Source organism: Calliopsis andreniformis, chromosome 10 (genome assembly GCF_051401765.1).
Source record: "Calliopsis andreniformis isolate RMS-2024a chromosome 10, iyCalAndr_principal, whole genome shotgun sequence".
NCBI classification, from domain to species: Eukaryota; Metazoa; Arthropoda; class Insecta; order Hymenoptera; family Andrenidae; genus Calliopsis; species Calliopsis andreniformis.
Window position 1 is genome coordinate 18,340,791 of NC_135071.1, and position 18,526 is coordinate 18,359,316.

The 18,526-nt window shown below is 37.1% G+C and overlaps 4 protein-coding genes across 7 annotated transcripts in view; 2 read left to right on the top strand and 2 right to left on the bottom strand.

The window, feature by feature from the left end:
- Positions 1 to 46: 46 nt before the first annotated feature.
- On the bottom strand, positions 47 to 4,611 carry LOC143184703 (Golgi to ER traffic protein 4 homolog). Of its 2 annotated transcripts, none has more exons than XM_076387126.1 (7): positions 4,246 to 4,611; positions 3,659 to 3,826; positions 3,495 to 3,573; positions 2,960 to 3,194; positions 2,748 to 2,886; positions 2,517 to 2,657; positions 47 to 2,434 (listed from the first exon to the last, which is right to left on the bottom strand). In XM_076387126.1, exons 2-7 carry the CDS (start codon positions 3,820 to 3,822, stop codon positions 2,185 to 2,187), a joined length of 1,008 nt encoding a protein of 335 aa, XP_076243241.1. In that variant the 5' UTR covers positions 3,823 to 3,826; positions 4,246 to 4,611; the 3' UTR covers positions 47 to 2,184. The 2 variants fall into 2 exon arrangements, with proteins under 2 accessions (XP_076243241.1, XP_076243242.1); XM_076387127.1 differs by lacking the exon at positions 4,246 to 4,611 and adding an exon at positions 3,903 to 4,035.
- A 156-nt stretch (positions 4,612 to 4,767) lies between these two features.
- On the top strand, positions 4,768 to 7,956 carry LOC143185002 (uncharacterized). 2 transcript variants are annotated; one of them, XM_076387674.1, is made up of 7 exons: positions 4,768 to 4,932; positions 5,416 to 5,658; positions 5,741 to 6,125; positions 6,218 to 6,602; positions 6,681 to 6,803; positions 7,040 to 7,172; positions 7,259 to 7,956. In XM_076387674.1, the coding sequence occupies exons 2-7, from the start codon at positions 5,417 to 5,419 to the stop codon at positions 7,305 to 7,307; spliced, it is 1,317 nt and encodes a 438-aa protein (XP_076243789.1). In that variant the 5' UTR covers positions 4,768 to 4,932; position 5,416; the 3' UTR covers positions 7,308 to 7,956. The 2 variants fall into 2 exon arrangements, with proteins under 2 accessions (XP_076243789.1, XP_076243790.1); XM_076387675.1 differs by having other exon boundaries at positions 5,457 to 5,658.
- The window catches only part of LOC143185003 (protein-L-histidine N-pros-methyltransferase), a 28,392-nt gene continuing 16,865 nt past the window's right edge, over positions 7,000 to 18,526 (bottom strand). The window contains exons 3-6 of one of the 2 annotated variants that reach the window (XM_076387677.1): positions 13,206 to 13,418; positions 11,003 to 11,390; positions 10,830 to 10,929; positions 7,000 to 7,112 (exon numbers count right to left, since the gene is read on the bottom strand). In XM_076387677.1, the coding sequence (XP_076243792.1) occupies positions 7,108 to 7,112; positions 10,830 to 10,929; positions 11,003 to 11,390; positions 13,206 to 13,418 (706 nt within the window). In that variant the 3' untranslated portion in view covers positions 7,000 to 7,107. Of the gene's footprint in view, positions 7,113 to 10,552; positions 10,930 to 11,002; positions 11,391 to 13,205; positions 13,419 to 18,526 lie in introns of those variants that run through there. The other variant, XM_076387676.1, reaches the window with a different exon arrangement.
- The window catches only part of LOC143185004 (uncharacterized), a 241,252-nt gene continuing 234,992 nt past the window's right edge, over positions 12,267 to 18,526 (top strand). Inside the window, exon 1 of the mRNA XM_076387679.1 lies at positions 12,267 to 12,379. The gene's annotated coding sequence lies outside the window, so the exon portion shown is untranslated. The remainder of the gene's footprint in view (positions 12,380 to 18,526) is intronic.

Here is an 18,526-nt window from a genome sequence, read left to right on the forward strand (position 1 = left end):
TTTGATAAAGGACATAAATATATACATGTATGAATCTGGTGTGAAATATGTATTTATATACGTACATAATATTTTTACAGATATAAAGTATTTAAAAAATGTTTGTTATGAATATATTAGGAAATTAAATACAGGAAAATATTTAATTACATTTTAAAAGTATTAGATTATATGGATTATAATATTGTATTACTTATATATTATAATAGATTTCATATTCTTTTTCCCAATTTCTTTAAAAACTTATACACTTATTATTGCAACTCCATGTAAATGTATTTTATATGTATGTGTAAAATTACCTCTGTAGGTATACTTTATTTGTACAAATTACTATTAACAAAAAATTAAAAAATTTTTAAATACATTTTTAAGTTTAAACACATACAATATAAATAGTTAAATTTTATTTCCTGCTTTCTGTACTGTTATAGATGTATGAAAATGTGCTCATAGTCATCCATAATTTAAAAATTACTCAATTTTTTGTAGTGCATTTTATTCCTATATTAGCATAAATATTTAAATATATTCTCCGCTATTATTAATTGCTCATCATTTCTAAATAAAAGAGTAAACGAACTAGATTGTTTTATTAACGAAAACTAATTCCATATTTACGTATATTACATTATATTATTTAAGATTTCATTTTCATTTTCGAATGTAAAATTTTATATTATGCCTTATAATCAATTAGTTTGCTTATTAATGCATTAATACCAATAGCTGTATAACTTTAATGTAGTGAGGTTCAATGCAAATAATGCATTCGCGTATGCATTATCTTCAGATATTTTGGGTTTGGATTTTTTCATGGCCACATGATGGAAAACTAAGAACAATAATGTAATTTCATCTACTATTTAATATTTGTATGATATGAACGCAATAAAGCAATTCTCCTTAGTATATTTTTCAATGTCTTCATTTTTATAAGTACTGTACGTAGAAGCATAACAATTTAACAATGTGGAAGATTAAATCATTTTTTACCCTTCTCGATGATACGATGTCCAAAAAACTTGGACTTAATAGACACTTTTATCTTTCTAAGGAAGGAAACTTTTTGTCCATTATAACATAAAAATAAAATTGTACAAATTTGTATATTTTCAACATCGAATATTTCTATATATTTTTACTGTATTCCTTGATTATGAAAAAATAAGCTTCTGTACTCATAATAAAAGGATGTTCTGTGTACATGTTTGCATTTCCCGACATAAATACATGTACAGACATATGTGTCATACATGCACATAAAATAAATCTATGGCTTTAGTTATGTTCTTTCATACTTTTTCTATTTAATACCCAATAATAATATATTTTTCTTATTAGTATTGAAAAATTGTTTTATTACAGAATCATGGCCATTTTATTCCCTTAACTAAATGTATAATATACTGTTTTACTAAAATTTTAAACAATTTTGTTTATATTAGTACAGAGTTTAATAAATAAATATTATACTTGTTGCTATGACATTTAATTGCATATGATTCACTTTACTTACTTAATAATATAGCAACAAGTAATACTATTAAGCACTCTTTTTCTGAAGCTATTATTATACGTATATGTCACGTTTATTTGTCACACGACTAAGTTTATATAAAATAAATCTTCGTTTCAGCAATTACACTCAAATACACTTTTTTGTTTTTGAATATATACGTGATATATGATTATAAGGATTTTATTCAAAGTTCAAGTTTACTTTAGAAATTCGTAATAGTATTGGAAGTAGGAATCTGCATCTCAAGCTTTGAGTGTGTTTCAGTATAACAGTGTCAAACAATAATATTTGTATGCCGTGGAAACAAATCTCGATGATAAAGGCGAAAAAAGAACGCTGAAAAATTGTTACTTTTTTCAGACGCCTTTTTCCATATAGATCTAATTTTTGAAGAACGAATTTTAGAGAAATGTTCACAACTTACAACTTTGAAAAATTCCTCGAATCATCCCACATATTTTCCACTTAAATAATTTTATTTACACAAGTCATTTAAAAAATGTAATTTCATAGGCGTGGAGTTTTCTTAAAGTTTGATAAAATAGCATAATATACCTGTTTGGAAATATGTGGGAGACCAATATATGTATACACATATGTATAGTTATGTATAAATTCATTATTTACTTTCATCACATTGCACAGTGACGTGTAACCTTTGATCAGTCAAGTTCTTGGGCTGTGTGGGAGGTTGAAGCTGCGTTTCTTTGTTCATCATCTGAATCTTCGTCTTCGTGACCATTAAAAAAAGATTGTAAAAGCGAACCAAATAGTCCTTGTTTACGAGGACGTGGACACGGGACATTGAAAAACAACTGTCCTATTTTATCTAAGTACTGCCGGTAGCACGGATCTCTATCTAAAGATATTTGATACTGTTCACAAAGTACTGTGAACACAGTGAGTTTGCCACTGAAAAATATCAATTGTATAACAACTAATCTTGATGAGTAGCTTTTGCTTATTAAAATACTAAGTAATAATGTGTACTTACCTATCAATTGTTTTTAATAAAAAGAATAAGAAGTTCAATAGGGGAAGGAGGTATGGTGGGCCAGTGTTTATTTTTGGATGCCATAAAATATAGTAGTTGAAAACTTCCTGTGCAGTTGCTTTATTTTGTAAACAAAGATATCTGGAAAAAACAATAATATTAATTATATAAAACTAATTTAAATATCAATGTATGGGTAATGTATTTATTGTAATTTTTATTTATTCTTACTCAAGAACTGCTTGCGCTATAAAAAGATCTATTTCATTTGTGTAACCACGTTGTTCATGAAGCTCAACAAGCATTGCAGCACACCCAGAACCATCCGTACTATGTATGAAATGTTGCCGTGCCATAATATAATTTTTTTCTAGAATGAATTAATTATATAGCTTTAATAGTAAGCAAATATTTGAAATATCCTTTTTTCCTTAATAGATTACCTCTCCAAAAAACTTGTGCTATTTTCTGATGTAAATTAGGATGACCTGTCTTATATGCAGTATTTTTCATACTCCATCGAAGAGCAGATTGCACAAATGTATCCCTTTCAGGTAATGCAGGACTCATTCCACTGAATAAGCTTGTAATTTTTTCAAAATACTCTTGAGAAGGTTTAGTATCTGATTGTGTCAATACATTTACAAATAAGATACCTAAGTCAGCTCCACTAGCATACTGTAATATGGAACAATGCTTTAATGTATTAGTGCTTGTCATTACTTTAAACATTAGAAGTACTTTTATATGTGAAAAAAGATTTGATACGCTGTATAAAATTATTATACCGATGACTGGTGTTAATTAAATCATGCACCGTAACGTCGACGATAATAAAATTTAATTACAGACTGTTCAAGAAGGAAATTTGTATGTAACACTTCAAGATGAATAGTGTAACACTATTTAGGAAATATTTCCTTCAATAATTTATTTATAAAATTGAAGAAAATAAGGGCGGCGAAATATATTACATACTTGCTCGTGCTGTAATAAAAGCAGAGACCCATTATACAATAATTCCAGAAGTTCGGAGTACTTTTTCTGTCCAAGATATCTGGAAGAATAGGTTAAGCAATCACATCGGCGATTACACAAAAATGATTCTTTGACGATGTCGATTAATCGGGCTATACGCTCACCTGAAATACAAAGTTCTATACATTTGATGAGCTTCATAATAATTTCCTGAATTTATGGATGCTTCTAATTTTGCTAAAACTCGCTGAACACCGTGATTGTACCGCGAGGCCATGTTTACGCTCTTTGGAATATTTCTTTTTTCTGCTTTTGTAATTGGTACCATTGTTCTGTAAGCAATTTAAATTTGAATTTACATCGAAATGAAAATTTAACGCGCACATGAAAAATGGAATATTCACATACAGTCCTACGTACGCAGCAACAACTGTATTGGTAAACTACATAAATTATGAATCAGAATGAACCCTTTAAAATGTATGTTCATTTATAACTGCACGTAACAGTTTCATTAACGAAGGAAATTAGGCAAAGTTTGCATTTAAAGTTAGATATATAAAAAAATCAAATCAACAACATTGTATTATTTAATTCGTACGCGCGTGTATTATAGGATATTCATTTTTGATATTCCAAAATGTACGGGATATGTATAATCCTTAGTTTGAAGTTTTGTCTTATGACATTTAACTCAACCAAATGTGGTTAAATATAAATAATACAAAATATATTGAATAAGAAAACTTACAGAGGTTATCGTATGCTACTTAAGATGTGCTATACTTTTGAAACAAATAGAAATAGAAAAAAAAATGTTATGAGCCAAAAGTGTTGCATATTCTGTATACGTATCGTCGCAAGAAAGTGGTGAAACTTAATACAGAGATATTTAACATCCTCCTTTTTTTCTTAAATGCCTTTCAAGGTTGCATACTAGCGAAACACTTGTCCTATTTGCGTGGGAGGCCCTACATAAATTAAATTCCGCTCGTATGAAATTAGAATTGCAGGGAATCAATGCGAGTCGCGACAAACAGAAATCGTGGCGGATGCGCGAAGCTCGGTGCGGCTCGATTTGATTCGACGCGTGGCGATGCAAACATTCGAAAGCTGTCGAGTGATATCAATTGCAAAAAGTAATATTGATAAATGCGCAAAGTGGCGTCGCGTAAGCGCTGGAATGCCGTTGGCCGTAGGTGTATACATACACGCGACAGCGGATACGCTAAAAATCGCGAAAGCGACGCGCCCCTGGCGGCCGACCGCGCAAACAACAATCCTTGCGGAAATAATTATCGCGATTTATGTTATTTGCAAATGTGAGAAGAATCATTAATGAGGGTATGCCAAGTAGCGGCGATTAGGGTGATAAACGCGAGCCCTGCGGCATTCCCGGTTTGCGCAACGAGTGAGTGAAAATCGTACTCGGTACGGGGTGAGTGTCCAAAACGTTCATTCCCCCCGCTTTTTAAAGGGGGGCGGTGGCTCGCATCAGTGTTTTTTTATCGTTTCTTTAGACGTCTTCATCCCGAAAATAACAATGGCCGGAGGATTCGAATATGCATGGATTTTTAAAATGTCCAGCTTGCTACCCTGGCAACCTACATGCATTTTCCTGACCCTTTTTTATTACGTGTGTCAATTAGCATCGGTACGGCTACTGTACATCTTAATTTTCTTTTTTTTCTCTCATTTTCCTACGAATTAATTACACCGAGTTCACGGTTCTCTGAGTTTCGATCACGATCAAATTCTGTGGCTTCTACTAGAACTTGTGCAATGACATTGTTACTTCTAAGTATTTGGTGATTTATTGTTATTTTGTCTTTTGTTCGTGACATACTTTTGGATTTTTTTGATCGTTTTTTTTTTGCGTTTCTTGTAGAAATTTGTTAAGTAGATGATGCTTTTTGTACAGAATGGATTTGGCAGAAACTATGAAAAACATTGTTGCCAAAGGTATGCAAACAGAAATGGGACCACCAGGCGGAGGCTCTGGGTACCCTGCTACACCAAGCAGTGCTGGTTACGTTACAGAGAAAATGTATATGTTGTTACAAGCTTATCTGCAGAACAAGGGATGGAATCCAAGCATCGAACTTCTACAATGTTTTTCTGAATTCAAGGATGCCTCTATGATACCTAGCGCTGCTTACTTGCAGTAAGAATATATACTTTCTAAATTTATATGTAGAATTTATTACTTTGTTGCAAAAAATATTTATAATATGTTATATAAATAGGATGATGGCATCAAGAATAGCTTTGGACTCTCAGGGGAGATTAGTCCTTAGAGAAAATGGAAAAATAATATTGCCCTATGAACACTTTGCCAATGCTGTGATGTTAAAACACATGAATGGTCCACATGGTTTACATTTGGGCCTAGAAGGCACAGTTAGAGCTGTTATGGAATCATACACTATTGGGCGTGAATGTTTTGGTATGGAGAAAGAATTTATAATAGAGGTGGTACAAAATTGTCCGAATCCTGCTTGTCGTTATTATAAAAATCAATTGGAATTAACACAAAAAATGGGACATATGGCACCAACTTATATCCAAGATAACGAAACAACAGCTTCTCTTTTACGAAGTAGTTTCTCTCACAATACAGATTTTCAAGCGGTAAGTCCAAGTGTATTACTATTATTTTAAGTATTCTTTTTACTGTGTTTTATCTTCCTGGAAATTAATTATGTTTTATATTTGCATTATAGAGTTTAAGTGGTGCTAATCCAAATACTCATATGGGAGGCGGATCTTCAGCAGATTTATCAGAAATGAGAGGTGCTGGAAACCAAATGAATCTTCAACGTCCTCCAAGCCGTCCATCATTAAATATTCCGCATCGGCCTGTGTCACAAGACAAGAAAGTTACCGCTGGGAAGCAACATTACGAGTCTTTAGTACCTAATATTCCTATATCCGACCATAAACTAACAGATTTTTTAAGAACAAATTTGGATAACTTGGACAGTCTCAGTGGACTTGGTTTAGGGAATCTGCAGGGAATAGGAAATGCAAATAAGGATTTGTTAGCCTTGCATAATGGAGCTTGGCCATTGGAAAGCGAAAAAGGATCTCGATCATCGAATTCCGAAGGTCGTTATTAGATTAGATAATTTTTTAATTACAACGTTAAACTAATATGTTTTATAACGAAAGCTCATTTCTATATAGGTGGTCAAGAAAAAATAGTAAGAGCTTTTGCAGAAGTTATGAAGAATATGGCAAGAATGAAAGCTTGTGTACGTCCTGCAATGTGCAAACCATACGGGAAGCAATCGGAAGCTTTGCAAAAAAGTAATGAGGCAGATAATCTATTATAGTCTAACTTTTGAATATTTATACATGTTTATTGTTTTGATGAATTAATTGCATTTTTTACAATATCATGCTCATGTGCTATGTGATCGAATTTTATTTTTATGATTATTTTACCGTTTGACTTTTTTTTTATTACAAGAAATTAGTAAAATTAATAAAATATACATGCATATGTATATATATATATATATTTCATGTTTGTTTTGTTACAGCACTGGTTGATACAATACAGCTTGTGCAATCATTGAGAAGTTTCCTGCCGCCTCCACATATTCCTGTTTCAAGCTGGAAAAATGAAGATAAACATCGATTAGATCATACGGGTACTCCTTATCTCCCATCATTGTAAGTATTTCTTATGATTTACGTTGTAAGTATACCCTCGTTACATGACTAGAGATATCAAATAAAGAGTTATAATTTTTACGCAGAAAGACTGGAGGTTTAGAAGAGCTGTGCGAACAACGCAAGCTAGACTAAACGTCTTCGCTTTTTAAGTGTCAGACCCGGTTTTATCTTTGCGCTCTATGATGTTCTAGTCATGTGGTGTTTATGGGTTAGATGGGTGTTTTATATTTAAATGACCCGAAGGATTGCTCAAATGTTGTTGGCGTTTAGGACCTCAAAATACTAAGAGATAAAACGAGTCATGCGTGGACTGTGATAAACGTGGGTAGTAAAAATGATTTATGTGTAGTCAATCGAAACTCACACCGTTACTCCAGATTCAAACTAGCTTTATTCTGTTGCTATCATTTTTTCTTGAGTCTTTAGAACCTGCCTATGGGGCTTAGTTAGTAACTGTGGTTTGGTAATTTTAAATTATCGACTGCGTCATGAATAATTTACATATGCGTATATACCATAAAGCGGCATTTATGTTTTATTGTTATTTATTGATTTAATCGTCCACCATTTGTGTTCCAATATATTACCTGATTAATAATGTATTATAAAGCTTTTTTGTATATTGTATAAACAAATCTTACGTATATATTGAAAGTTTGAACGAAGTATTTAAAGCTAAATTAACTTTGTGTAATCTGAAATGATTACTATTTAAATATTGTTATGAATGCTTTAAATAGAAAACTATAAGTAGGGAATTGCAATTCTTGTTACCATTGGACCTCGCACTATTTACTTTTTGAATACTTTTTGAACACTTATTACATAATTATTAAAATATTGTTTTCATTCAAATGACTGAATTCATTATAAAGTTGTCTAGTAAATAATCAATTTGTACATATATTTTTTTAAAAATTACATTAAACGAATTATTGTTTATTTATAAGAGTAACTGAGCATATATTGTTGTTATATCTAGTATTATTCATTGACTAGTTACGCCTAAAAGGTGTTAGAATTTACAATAATTTATAAGCTCCATGGGCAGTAAAATGCGGTGTGCACGCAGAAAGCAAAAGATAAGTCATCGGTCAATTTATACATATTTTTCAAGGAATAAACTATTTCGTTATTGTATACAAATAAAGAGAAGTTACATCATTAGAAAATTCTTAAAATGTGATTTGCACTGACGCTCAAAATTTTCTCTTTGTGCACTAATAATACTTAAAAACGATGTTACCTCTACGAATCGCGAAACAGAATCGTGTAATGAAAAATACTATGCATTATCTCGATGGATATCTTTTGATGAAATGCATTTTATTTTCACTGTGGAAGTAAGGTCGTTTTAAACTTAATTGTTAAACGCATATCTGCGATGGTGAAATGTTTCCTTCTTGCTCGATAATATCAAAATATGGACTATACGTTTCTGAGTATAAACAATAAATTTATGTGTCAAACGCGTGGAAAAGTGAACGTATGAATGAATCTAGTTTGTACGTGGATTCAATGAATGTAAAGTTTCGGCTATGAAATAGCAAAATTTTATATGAATGTGTGAGAGTGCTTGTACGTACGATTGTGTAAAAATATCTTTCTATAGATGTGTCTGTTATAAATGCATGTATATTTATTTACGACGTTTTTGCAGCAAATGTGTCGATTGTTAACAGGGCTCAGATTTTCATGATTATTTATTACTGTCAAAACTAAGATTGACACGTTTTTCGTCTGTTTTTTTTTCTATGTTAATACGTTCATACACTTCCAGTAATATATGCAAGGTGTTTCATTTGAATTTATAAATCGATATCGTGTGGAAAGTACATTTACCTTCTTCCATTTCAACCCAGAAGAAGACAACGAATTTCGGGAATAGTTTTTTCTTAATAATTTTTTTCTTTATATTTACAAATTAAAATGAGTCATCTTGTTTATGTATGTTAAAGATTGAATAAACTTTAAAAAACATTGGCAGTAGACTAGTAAGATCATAGTCTTTTAAGATTTGATAGGAAGTCTAAATGTAATTAATATTTTTGTTTATAAATATAATGAAATGTGGAAAGCGTCGCATTTTTCAAATCTTAAAAAATAAGTAATAAATAAATGTGACAAAATAGTCAATGTACAAATAAAATAACAAGTATATTTAAAGAGAAGATCAACACGTTGGAAAGAAACAACTACAGTTTGTAACTGATATGTGTACATATACATGTATATATAAACTCGAAGATAACATAAAAAGTTAAAATGTTATCTTCAAACATTTTGTCATATCTTAAACTATTTTAAAGTTATGACTAGTCCTAGTTACGTCTATAATTGGGATTAAAAAAATATTGCGATATTAATGTCAGCCAATAAAAGGCTTAATGAAGTTTAGTAGAATGTATATTATAATCAAATTTCAAAGTCTGTTGTTTGTTGAAATTACGAAGACTGAATTTATTCTACTTTATCTTGAGGATACATTACATTTAAATTTAATAAATAAAGTACAAGTTATATTTTTGTTATACATTGTTCAAATTTGGCACATGGATTTTTACGTATTACTTAATACTTGATCTGAAAATCACAGAAATTTGAGTCCTGTGTATCTCATGTCTTTGTTAATTAATATACAGTGCTAGTCAAAAGAAAGTTTAAAATTGATATTTTTATATGTATTTGTAAAGAACCTGAGTACTGCACCTATAATATTGGTATCAATTTCATCTGGAAATCTTAATCTATACAAAACAGACTAAGATGCAGTGTTTTCTTGTTAAAACGTGACACTTTGCTTTTGCTCGCTTTTTAAACTTTCTTTTAATTGTCACTGTATCTTAAACTAAGGCTGCTGCGATATCATCTAAGTAATTCGACAATGACCTGTTGCACACCAAAGTGTATTTACAACTAAATGGACTTATTTCTTCTAGTAGTTATGTAAAACTAATACAAACGTATCGCCGTTTGCTTGCTGTTAAAGCATCGACACAATTAAGCATATCCATGACTAAGACGCTATATACAGGGTGTCTCCTCTAATTTGATCACTTAAAGTATTTCCGCCACTCTTATGTGTACAAAAACGTATTCAAAAATATAAAGGTAGGCAAAAAGTGCACGAAAATTATTGGCATTTATCTTAAAAATTACATGATTAAGAAACCTAATCTTATAATTACAATTACTTGTTCCTTTTCACAGATACAAGAAAATATGTTATAGTTAATAAGTGGTCAAGTTAGGTGAAGACATTAGGTACATACATGCCAAATGGGAAAACAAAGGGGCACGGAAACAAAGTCTGATCAATGTACAAAAATCGAGTACTAACTTTGTGAAGTAAGATCGCATTGTAATACCGTTCAGAGTACGTTTCCGAGCTTTTGATGCTCTCGCGCCATATATTTATGCCATAAAAAACCGTGTACAAGTTTCTGCACTGATTTTGACAGTAAGATCATTGTAAAATGCGCACCGTCATTGTCCATTAATAAATGGACAATTTAATGATATGATACACCAACGCTACCGCTGTATCTGCACTTTAAGCTCTCGTTGTCGCTTGCCAGTATTGCTCTTCTGTATTCTCGCATAATTCTAATTCATGACAACAATGATTAAAAAGTTTTTACAAGTGTGACTTGCCTGTGTTACAATTCCAATGTTTGTGCGTGTCATCCTGTTCTTTCATCCATGGCTCAGAATCGGCGTTCGTCCATTCGGAAGCGAAATATCGTGAGGTATCCTGAAAGCTCCTATAATGTAAGATCATTCTGAAAGGTCTCTCATGAAAAATTCACAGAATTACGTATACTAACAGGTTGTGCCTCTAGGACGAAAACTACGTCGTCGAGAAAGTAATATGCTTGGCCCAGATCACCTTCGCAGAGGTAAGGCAGCTTGCTCCATGCAAGACATTTCAGGCCCATCGGTGCGAAAACTCTGTCGACGAGACTGGCGATTTGGCCCTCTAAACCGTTTCCTTTCACTGGCAAGTATTCTGATGGCTTGTGATTTCCCCTTTCACCGACTTCCACGTATGGGCTAAAAGGAAGGACTAGTGCCACCACGAGACGACCTCCAGGACTTAGGGACGTCTTCAGACGTCTCAGTAAAGTGTTAGGACGATCGCATCGGTCTAGTAGGTTTAGACAGAGTATGACGTTGAAAGGACCGCTTTCGTACCATTTTTCTACATCCAGCACCCTAAAATATAAAGTAAGTGCATAGTACTAGTTAAACGGGAAGTTGAGTTCTAAATAACAATAAATGACAATGACAATAAATAAATCTATACAATAGTGAGAAATAATTACGATTTGGTATCGAGTATTGCTTAAATAGATTCCTAACCTAATAGAGATATATCGTCATTTTGTTTGCATTATCCGCAAATGGTCTGACCGTAGTTTTACTTTGAGAATTTCTCAAATGCTCATTTTCGTATTTGTCATTGCGCAGGCGCGTAGCATTTTGCTACTGCGCATGTCTGATCACACATTTACCACTTTCTTCGCGCCTATTCTGCACTCAAGATCGTCTCCTGATTTTTATTTGTTTTTTTCATAGAAAAATGTTTAATTTTATATAGTGCAAAGTAATTTCGATTTCTATAGTCTCAGTGCTTTGATTTCTTATGTTTTTTTATAAAATTTGTGTTTATTGTGTGATGGAGAAGCCTCTGAATTATTGAGATACAGGTACGTTACATTGTTTAATAGATTGTATAGTAATATTCGGAATTTTTAATGTCAAATGTAATACGATGCCATCATATAAGTTAACAAACATGTAGTTTTACATACGATAATGCAATAGAGTGAATATCAAATAAATCGTCATAATTTACTTTGTATAATTCTGAATAGTCTGACAGTAGTTTTACTTAGAGTATCTCTCGAATGTCTTCTTTTGTATTTGCTATTGCGCATGCACGTAGTCACGCCATTACTGCTACTGCGCATATAACAGTATTTTGGCGCCTAGTTAGTGGTTAATATTGTCTCCCAGTTTTCATTTTTTCTTCCATGAAACGGTTAATATTTAAGCACTATTAAACAAGTATAGTCAATATTTTATTGATTTGTATTATATTTTTGTGTTGCATGTAACAGGAAGATAATAGAAAATTTTGAGTGAGACGAATTTCGATACTTCGAACAGAATGACGCCAGCGTGCAGAGCTCATCGCAAAGGTAAGTTTTTTAATTATTTCTTAGATATTATTGGATGATATAGTGTACTAGCTTTTCCCGTGTCGATATTTAAAAAATACATTTTTCTGGCTACATGTTTGCACAGCGATTAAAAGTTAATCGTTTTGGAAACATGTGTCAAAACAATGCATTATAATATCTATTTGCATTATTGATAAGCTATTTGATATAATTATTAACTATGTAATAAATCGAGCCAAGTGCTTACGATTGTTTATTATCATGATTTTGTACTGAAAATACGTGCTGGTATATTTGCAATCCAGTGAATAGTTCTTAAATGGACCGCTGCTTGTGAATAGAGGGCACTTGAATCAGTGTCTAATTTTTAGGTCGGTAAAACAGTAGTCTGAGGACACGGATGCTCATCAAATGATAAGTGATTTTCAATGCGTGTGACATTATCGACAAGGCATTTTAAACAAATAATAGTAAATAGTTTTCGAGTATTTGAATAAATATTTGAAAATACAAGTACTAATTATACTCAGAGCAAAAGTGTTTTTATTCGGTTATACTTACGATAAAAAAATTGAAAAATCTCTACAAAACGTTATGAGTACGTTGCTCTCTGGAGTCTCAAAATTCGAGCTACTTAAGTAGAGTAACTGGCTGAGCGAAGTACAGATGCCAGACAGTCCGGTTATAAAACCGTCGTAAATATCTACTTCAATCAATTCAGGGCAATAAACTTGTTAATAGTATACAACAGGGTGTTACACATCGATACGATATTATTGTCAAATACAGTGCTGTGTACTTTCGAAGTTCGGGTGGCTTCGAGTCAAGCAACAATCGTACTTACGTAAACTTCTTTTTGGCCAGGGCCCATCTCATGGGCGCAGATATGTCTGTAGCGTAAACCTTTTCGAAAAGGTGAGCCACGTGAGCTGTGGTAGCACCGTCTCCCGCCCCCAAGTCCACCAATGAGTGCCACGGGCCCGAAAATCCGCTCGCTTCCATCAGCTTTTGAAATTGCTCGCTGGAAAAGACGTGCATTGACCCGCGACCGAGCAACCTGCAACAATTATTTCACTACACTTCAATTGCAAGTTTTACAATATTGTTGAAAATGTGGCGAGAGAGTTCCTAAAGTGTAACAAATACCCTCTCAAAGATTCGTCAATATTTACAGTAAATTCTGTAATTTTTGAATACTCAAATTACTCGAATATTCAAATATTTAAATATTCAAATATTCAAATATTCAAATTTCCAAATCCTCAACTGGGACATAGAAATTCTCTAAACTCATTAAAAAGTGAGAGTCACACTGACGCTACTCTTCTCGCTTGTACATAGAATCGCTACAGTATCTTCTATTATTGCTTGAGTATACCAGGCAAACTCGAAACCCAACCGTTGAAAGTCAAGCTTTAATGGCGAGCGACGCGTCCGATCGCAAGGTCGGCGGCAAAGGAGCGAAACGGATAAATCAATGGAACGGTAACGCATATTTCAACATCTCATTGTGCGAGCCGCGGCGACGAGGCTTCCATGATTGATGAAAGGCAGCTGTATATAGAAACACAGAGGCTCGGGACGCCGGGGCGCGTAGGCTAGTTGGCAGAATTCGATGATGTCGTACGGGCAGGGAATCTCCGCCGATAGCAGGGTGCAGGGGGCTGGGATGGGAAAAAGGGGTGGGTTCATTTGAAAATACCAGCGTCGGCGAGCGCGCGCGGTCCGCGGCAATCCATCAATGCCGCGGAACGCGGGATTTTGATCGTGGATTCGGTGTACCCCCGGCGTTATAAATAAGGCGGTGGTGGTCTCGTGGTCCCATTCTTTGGGGGCCCACCTCGATTTCTCTCCCTCCCCCGGCTCTGCCCCTCGACCATGGCCGGTGCCATCAATTAACGAGCACCTCCTGGCCTCCATTGAATAATAAATAAAAACAGAAAAAAAAAGGAGGGCCGAAGAAAAAGAGGCGAAGGAGGTGGAGGAAGATACAGGGGACAGAATGGGGCATAAAAGCGGAGGGGGACCCAAAGGGGAGAGGACAGGAGGTCCACGGTTGCCGCATTTTTCGTAGCATCTTTCAGTTTCTGCCTTCTTCCTTCTTCCCCCGCGGCCTGATTCTTCCTTTCTCTTTCCCCGCTTCTTTTTCTTCGCCTCCTCGCCTCGCCATCTTTTGTTTCCTGTTTCTCCGTGTCTCTCTTCCTCCAGTTTGTTTACTCTGTCGTTCCACAAGCTTGTTTCCATTGTCAGTCTCCGCCACCATGGGCCTCTACATGGGTCTCCTTGTTGTCGGTGGCGGAGGCGACTCGGGAGGGGAAGAATGAAGGAAACGGAAAGGGAGGAAAACGGGGGGGATGGGGAGGAGGATAGAGGGAAGGGGGGAGGAGTAGAACGGGTAGATACACATACGATATACACGCGTGCGGCTCACAAATCAGGCTTGCGAATCGTAGCGGCTTCGTCGGCGGCGCGAGCGACAATTAATTCACCGCTTTTGCTCTCGGCTTCTCTTCTTGAGGCCCCATTGTGTGTACGTACTCGTCCTCCCTCTCTTCTCTTCCTCCCTCCCCCCCCAAATCCCCTCCAGTCGTCGAGGCCCAATGTTTCTCCCCTTCGAATCGTTCGGAGCCCATCGGTGCTCCCAACGTTGCTCTGTTTTATCGAGCGATTCCGATCCCTTGTCGCTCTTCTTCCTTTTGCCTTCCTCGACTTCGTCGCGGGGCCCCTGCCTCCCCCCACCCCTCCGCCGACAGGCTGAAGCCGCGTCTTTAATTTCGACCCCGGCGTCACGCGGTCTAGAGAAGCTCCGATGCGCGAGAGTCCAGCGTTGCCACGTTTAACGAGAGCCGTTCGAATTTTCGAGTCGAGTCCGATTTTCGGCGGGAAAATCGAGGGCGGCAGATTTGAAAGGGACCGAGCTGGTGCACTGGCTGTGATCTAGAGGTCTAGCTTTCTGGTGACTTTTTATATTGATGGTGGTATCCTACCAATTGTTTGAGTTGCTAGAATTTTTTTCTACGAAAAGGAAGTAGTTCAGATTTCGCAATTTTTTGGTTGAGGACTCGGGGAATTTTTCTTAGCGTTCCTAGGGATGATTTGAAGCCGTTGTCGAATATTTCACCACGTCGCTTTAGTAGTATTTCAGCCATTGGCTGTTGCAGCCTGGAATTGACGAGGACGGGGGATAGGATAATATCAGCGACGAATGTAAACCCGATATGTATCTCCAGCGATTCGGACGACCACAATTTCAGCCACCCACTCGGCGGTTCAATTTTTGTTCGCCGACAGACGGCGCTGGTTCAGTTAGCTACGACCACGACTTTTATCGGTGGGGGCCTCTCGCGGTCGCTCGTAAAATACCTCGAAGAGCGAGCGCGTAGTGTTAAAGAGGCGCTCGAAGGACCGTTTACCTAATAATAGCAATAATATGTAAATGCGATGCGTATCAAGCCGCCATCTAAAGAATCCACCCCGCTTCGGGCCTATTGTTTGCAAATCCTCGTTTCAACCGTGCTGCTCTCTGCTGGATTGCTGCGGACCTCTTGAAACACCCTATCTCTCCCCCTCTCTTTCTCTCTCTTCTTTTCCATTCTTCGAGATTCCCTCTTTTTCTCGTTCCCTCGATCGACTGGACGCGCAAATAATCGAAGGTACACACTGACATTACAGAAACACACCTAATGATATCGACTGCAGTCTTGCTACGCTCTTGTTTCCCTCACTGGCTTTGTTATTTTATCTTCTGTGGACACTGGACCTTCCACTTCCAATTTGAAATTAAAATATAATTCAAATTTCATGCTAGATTTTGAACGCTGATTTTTACGCCTGACGTGGGAATGAGGGGTGTAATCATTTTTTGTCTACTGTCGTGGATGCAAAAGGGATTGAGATAATGTAAAAATATTCGTGATTGTAATACTTAGTTAATTCAGGGTTCGAATAAGTCCCAAGTCAGACATAGAGAAGTCAGTAGAACGAGCCTCAAGGGGATCAGGGATAAGTTAGTAGAATAAGCCCCAGGTCAGACACAGCTAAATCAGTAGAATATGTCTCAAGTCAGACACGTTTCACTCGTATCTGAAGTGTTTCTTCAACAATTAGTAACTTCTTAAAAATTTTGATGCTTGTCATCGAATACTAACACGTTCACCATAAATTTCCCTTTTCTCAAATTACTTGAAGACGAAGTCGATACCAATTCTTAGCCAACGAGCAAACGGACGTTAAAGAAACCCGTGAGTCACTCCTACGCCGCGAGAGCAACGTGTCCAGTTCTCCTTGTGTTAATACAGTTACGTCGAGAAAGTGACAAGCGTGTATTTATAGATGTAAACTTTGATTCAGCATAAACCGCTTTAAAAGGTACATCGACGCGGTACAATTATAATTTGATTGAATCTCGTCACGCTCGAGATTCCCGAGGCCGTTCTAAATGCCATTACATATTCACGTCGTTACATTCGGACGGATGTAACAGTGTAATACAACGCTGGGACTTTTCAGAGTACACCCTGAATGGATTAATGAACCGAGTGACATGGGATCTGATTGGAGCAATGCTCGAGGAATCCATCCAGTCATCTTTACCTTCGTCTGTCGTTCTGAAACGAGCTACGCGCCGTATCCTGACCTTTCTCTCTTCCCTTTTCCCTGTGTCATCTTTCTTTTCCCCGCACGCCAACACGCTCGAAATCGCCCTCCCTCTCGAGCACGGGATTGCTTGTCGAACTCATTAAAAGACTGCCCCCCCGTTCTTTCGCTGGATTCCACGCTTTGACGCTTCTCGGCCGAAAATTGATTCGACATCGATAGATCCTTGATGAAAATTCAAGGTTCTGTTAGTAGAAATGACATCGAAATTTCTGTAGCTAGATTGATTACTAAATTTTTCTCCCTTTTTCTACTTCCTTCTCCAATCAGAATGGCGGGAAAAATGCTTCGAATTCAAACTCCTTCCTCATGCAGGCAAGAATACAGTAGACTCTCTCAACACTCAGAGCCCTTCGGCAATAAATCTGCGAACGAATAATAACCAAATCATTAAACTCAATTTCCACGGTTCCCTCCCGAAGCAAAAGTTCTCTCAAAACAGCGAGGTCGTTATGCACGGTCCAGCCGTCCCTATCGTTATCACAGTGAACGACAGTAGAAGATACTTTAAAAACTCCTAAGACGCGACAGAAAGTAGACGAGGAAAGAGCCAAGGGTCTTTCGTTTCGATATCATTGCTCCCCATCCTCCCCCGTGTCTCTTCCTCTTACAACCAGAAGAAAGGAAATGAGGCGCGCGCGATACAGCGTGTGCGCAGCCCAGCGTGCGCCCGTGGCGATAACGTAGACTCCACTCGGGCCCTTTCGCCCGTTTCCGTCGTCGTTCGTGCGTTCGCTCCCCGCGCGGTGGGGGCGAGCTTATTTCGCGAAAGAGTACTCCCGCGAAAGGGGGGTACACGACACGGTGGGTGGGGGAGTCCCTCGCGGAAGGGAGGAACGAAGAGGGCTGGTAGGGAGGGAGAGAGGGGAAGATGGGAAGAGGAAGAAGGAAATCGTGGGGAAAGCGTAGGAGACAGAGAGGAACGTCGCCTATTTAGCATTCCTCCTACCCGTGGAACGCCGTCTCGTTAGCCAGCTTTGCTCTTCTCTATCGTTCTCTCTTCCTCTGTCTGCCGACTCTAGTCAAGAAAGCGTGGTCGCGAGAAATGAGAAGCTCCATAGGGGAAAGGAGGAGAGAGAATCGCGGGGGAGGGAAGGGACGTGGTCGGGGACGAGGGATGCTGGGTAGGCGTGGAGCATGGACCACCCTGTCCACGGGATCTGGAGGGGAGGCCACGCCAGTCGTCGCGCGGCAGGGGGAGACGAGGAGAGAGGGTGGACAGGAGTATCCGCACAGGACAGTAATTACTATTATATACGTCGGAGTTTTGCAAATGTTGTCTCCGCGCGGGAGGGGGTGGCGAGCACGAGTGCCCGTTATTTCGCCCCGACTTCGTTTCCAACGGTGGCGAGGATTCGTCGCAGAAGGGTCGAAGGGGGAGGGGAGGGATTCTTAAACGGGGATCGTTATGCGAATCTTTCGCATACTCTGCCCCCTTCCCACCCCTTCTCCCCTGGCTCTCTCTCTACCCGTTCTCCACCCATTTCGTCTTCCTTCATCCCCCTCCTT

Coding starts and splice junctions, on each gene's coding strand:
- LOC143184703 (XM_076387126.1), bottom strand. CDS start 3,822: ATGGTACCAATTACAAAAGCAGAAAAAAGAAATATTCCAAAGAGCGTA. Junction 3,574..3,658: donor TATAGAACTTTGTATTTCAG/GTGAGCGTATAG, acceptor CTATTCTTCCAG/ATATCTTGGACAGAAAAAGT. Junction 2,887..2,959: donor AGCACAAGTTTTTTGGAGAG/GTAATCTATTAA, acceptor AATTCATTCTAG/AAAAAAATTATATTATGGCA.
- LOC143185002 (XM_076387674.1), top strand. CDS start 5,417: ATGGATTTGGCAGAAACTATGAAAAACATTGTTGCCAAAGGTATGCAA. Junction 5,659..5,740: donor CCTAGCGCTGCTTACTTGCA/GTAAGAATATAT, acceptor TTATATAAATAG/GATGATGGCATCAAGAATAG. Junction 6,126..6,217: donor ACAATACAGATTTTCAAGCG/GTAAGTCCAAGT, acceptor TTTGCATTATAG/AGTTTAAGTGGTGCTAATCC.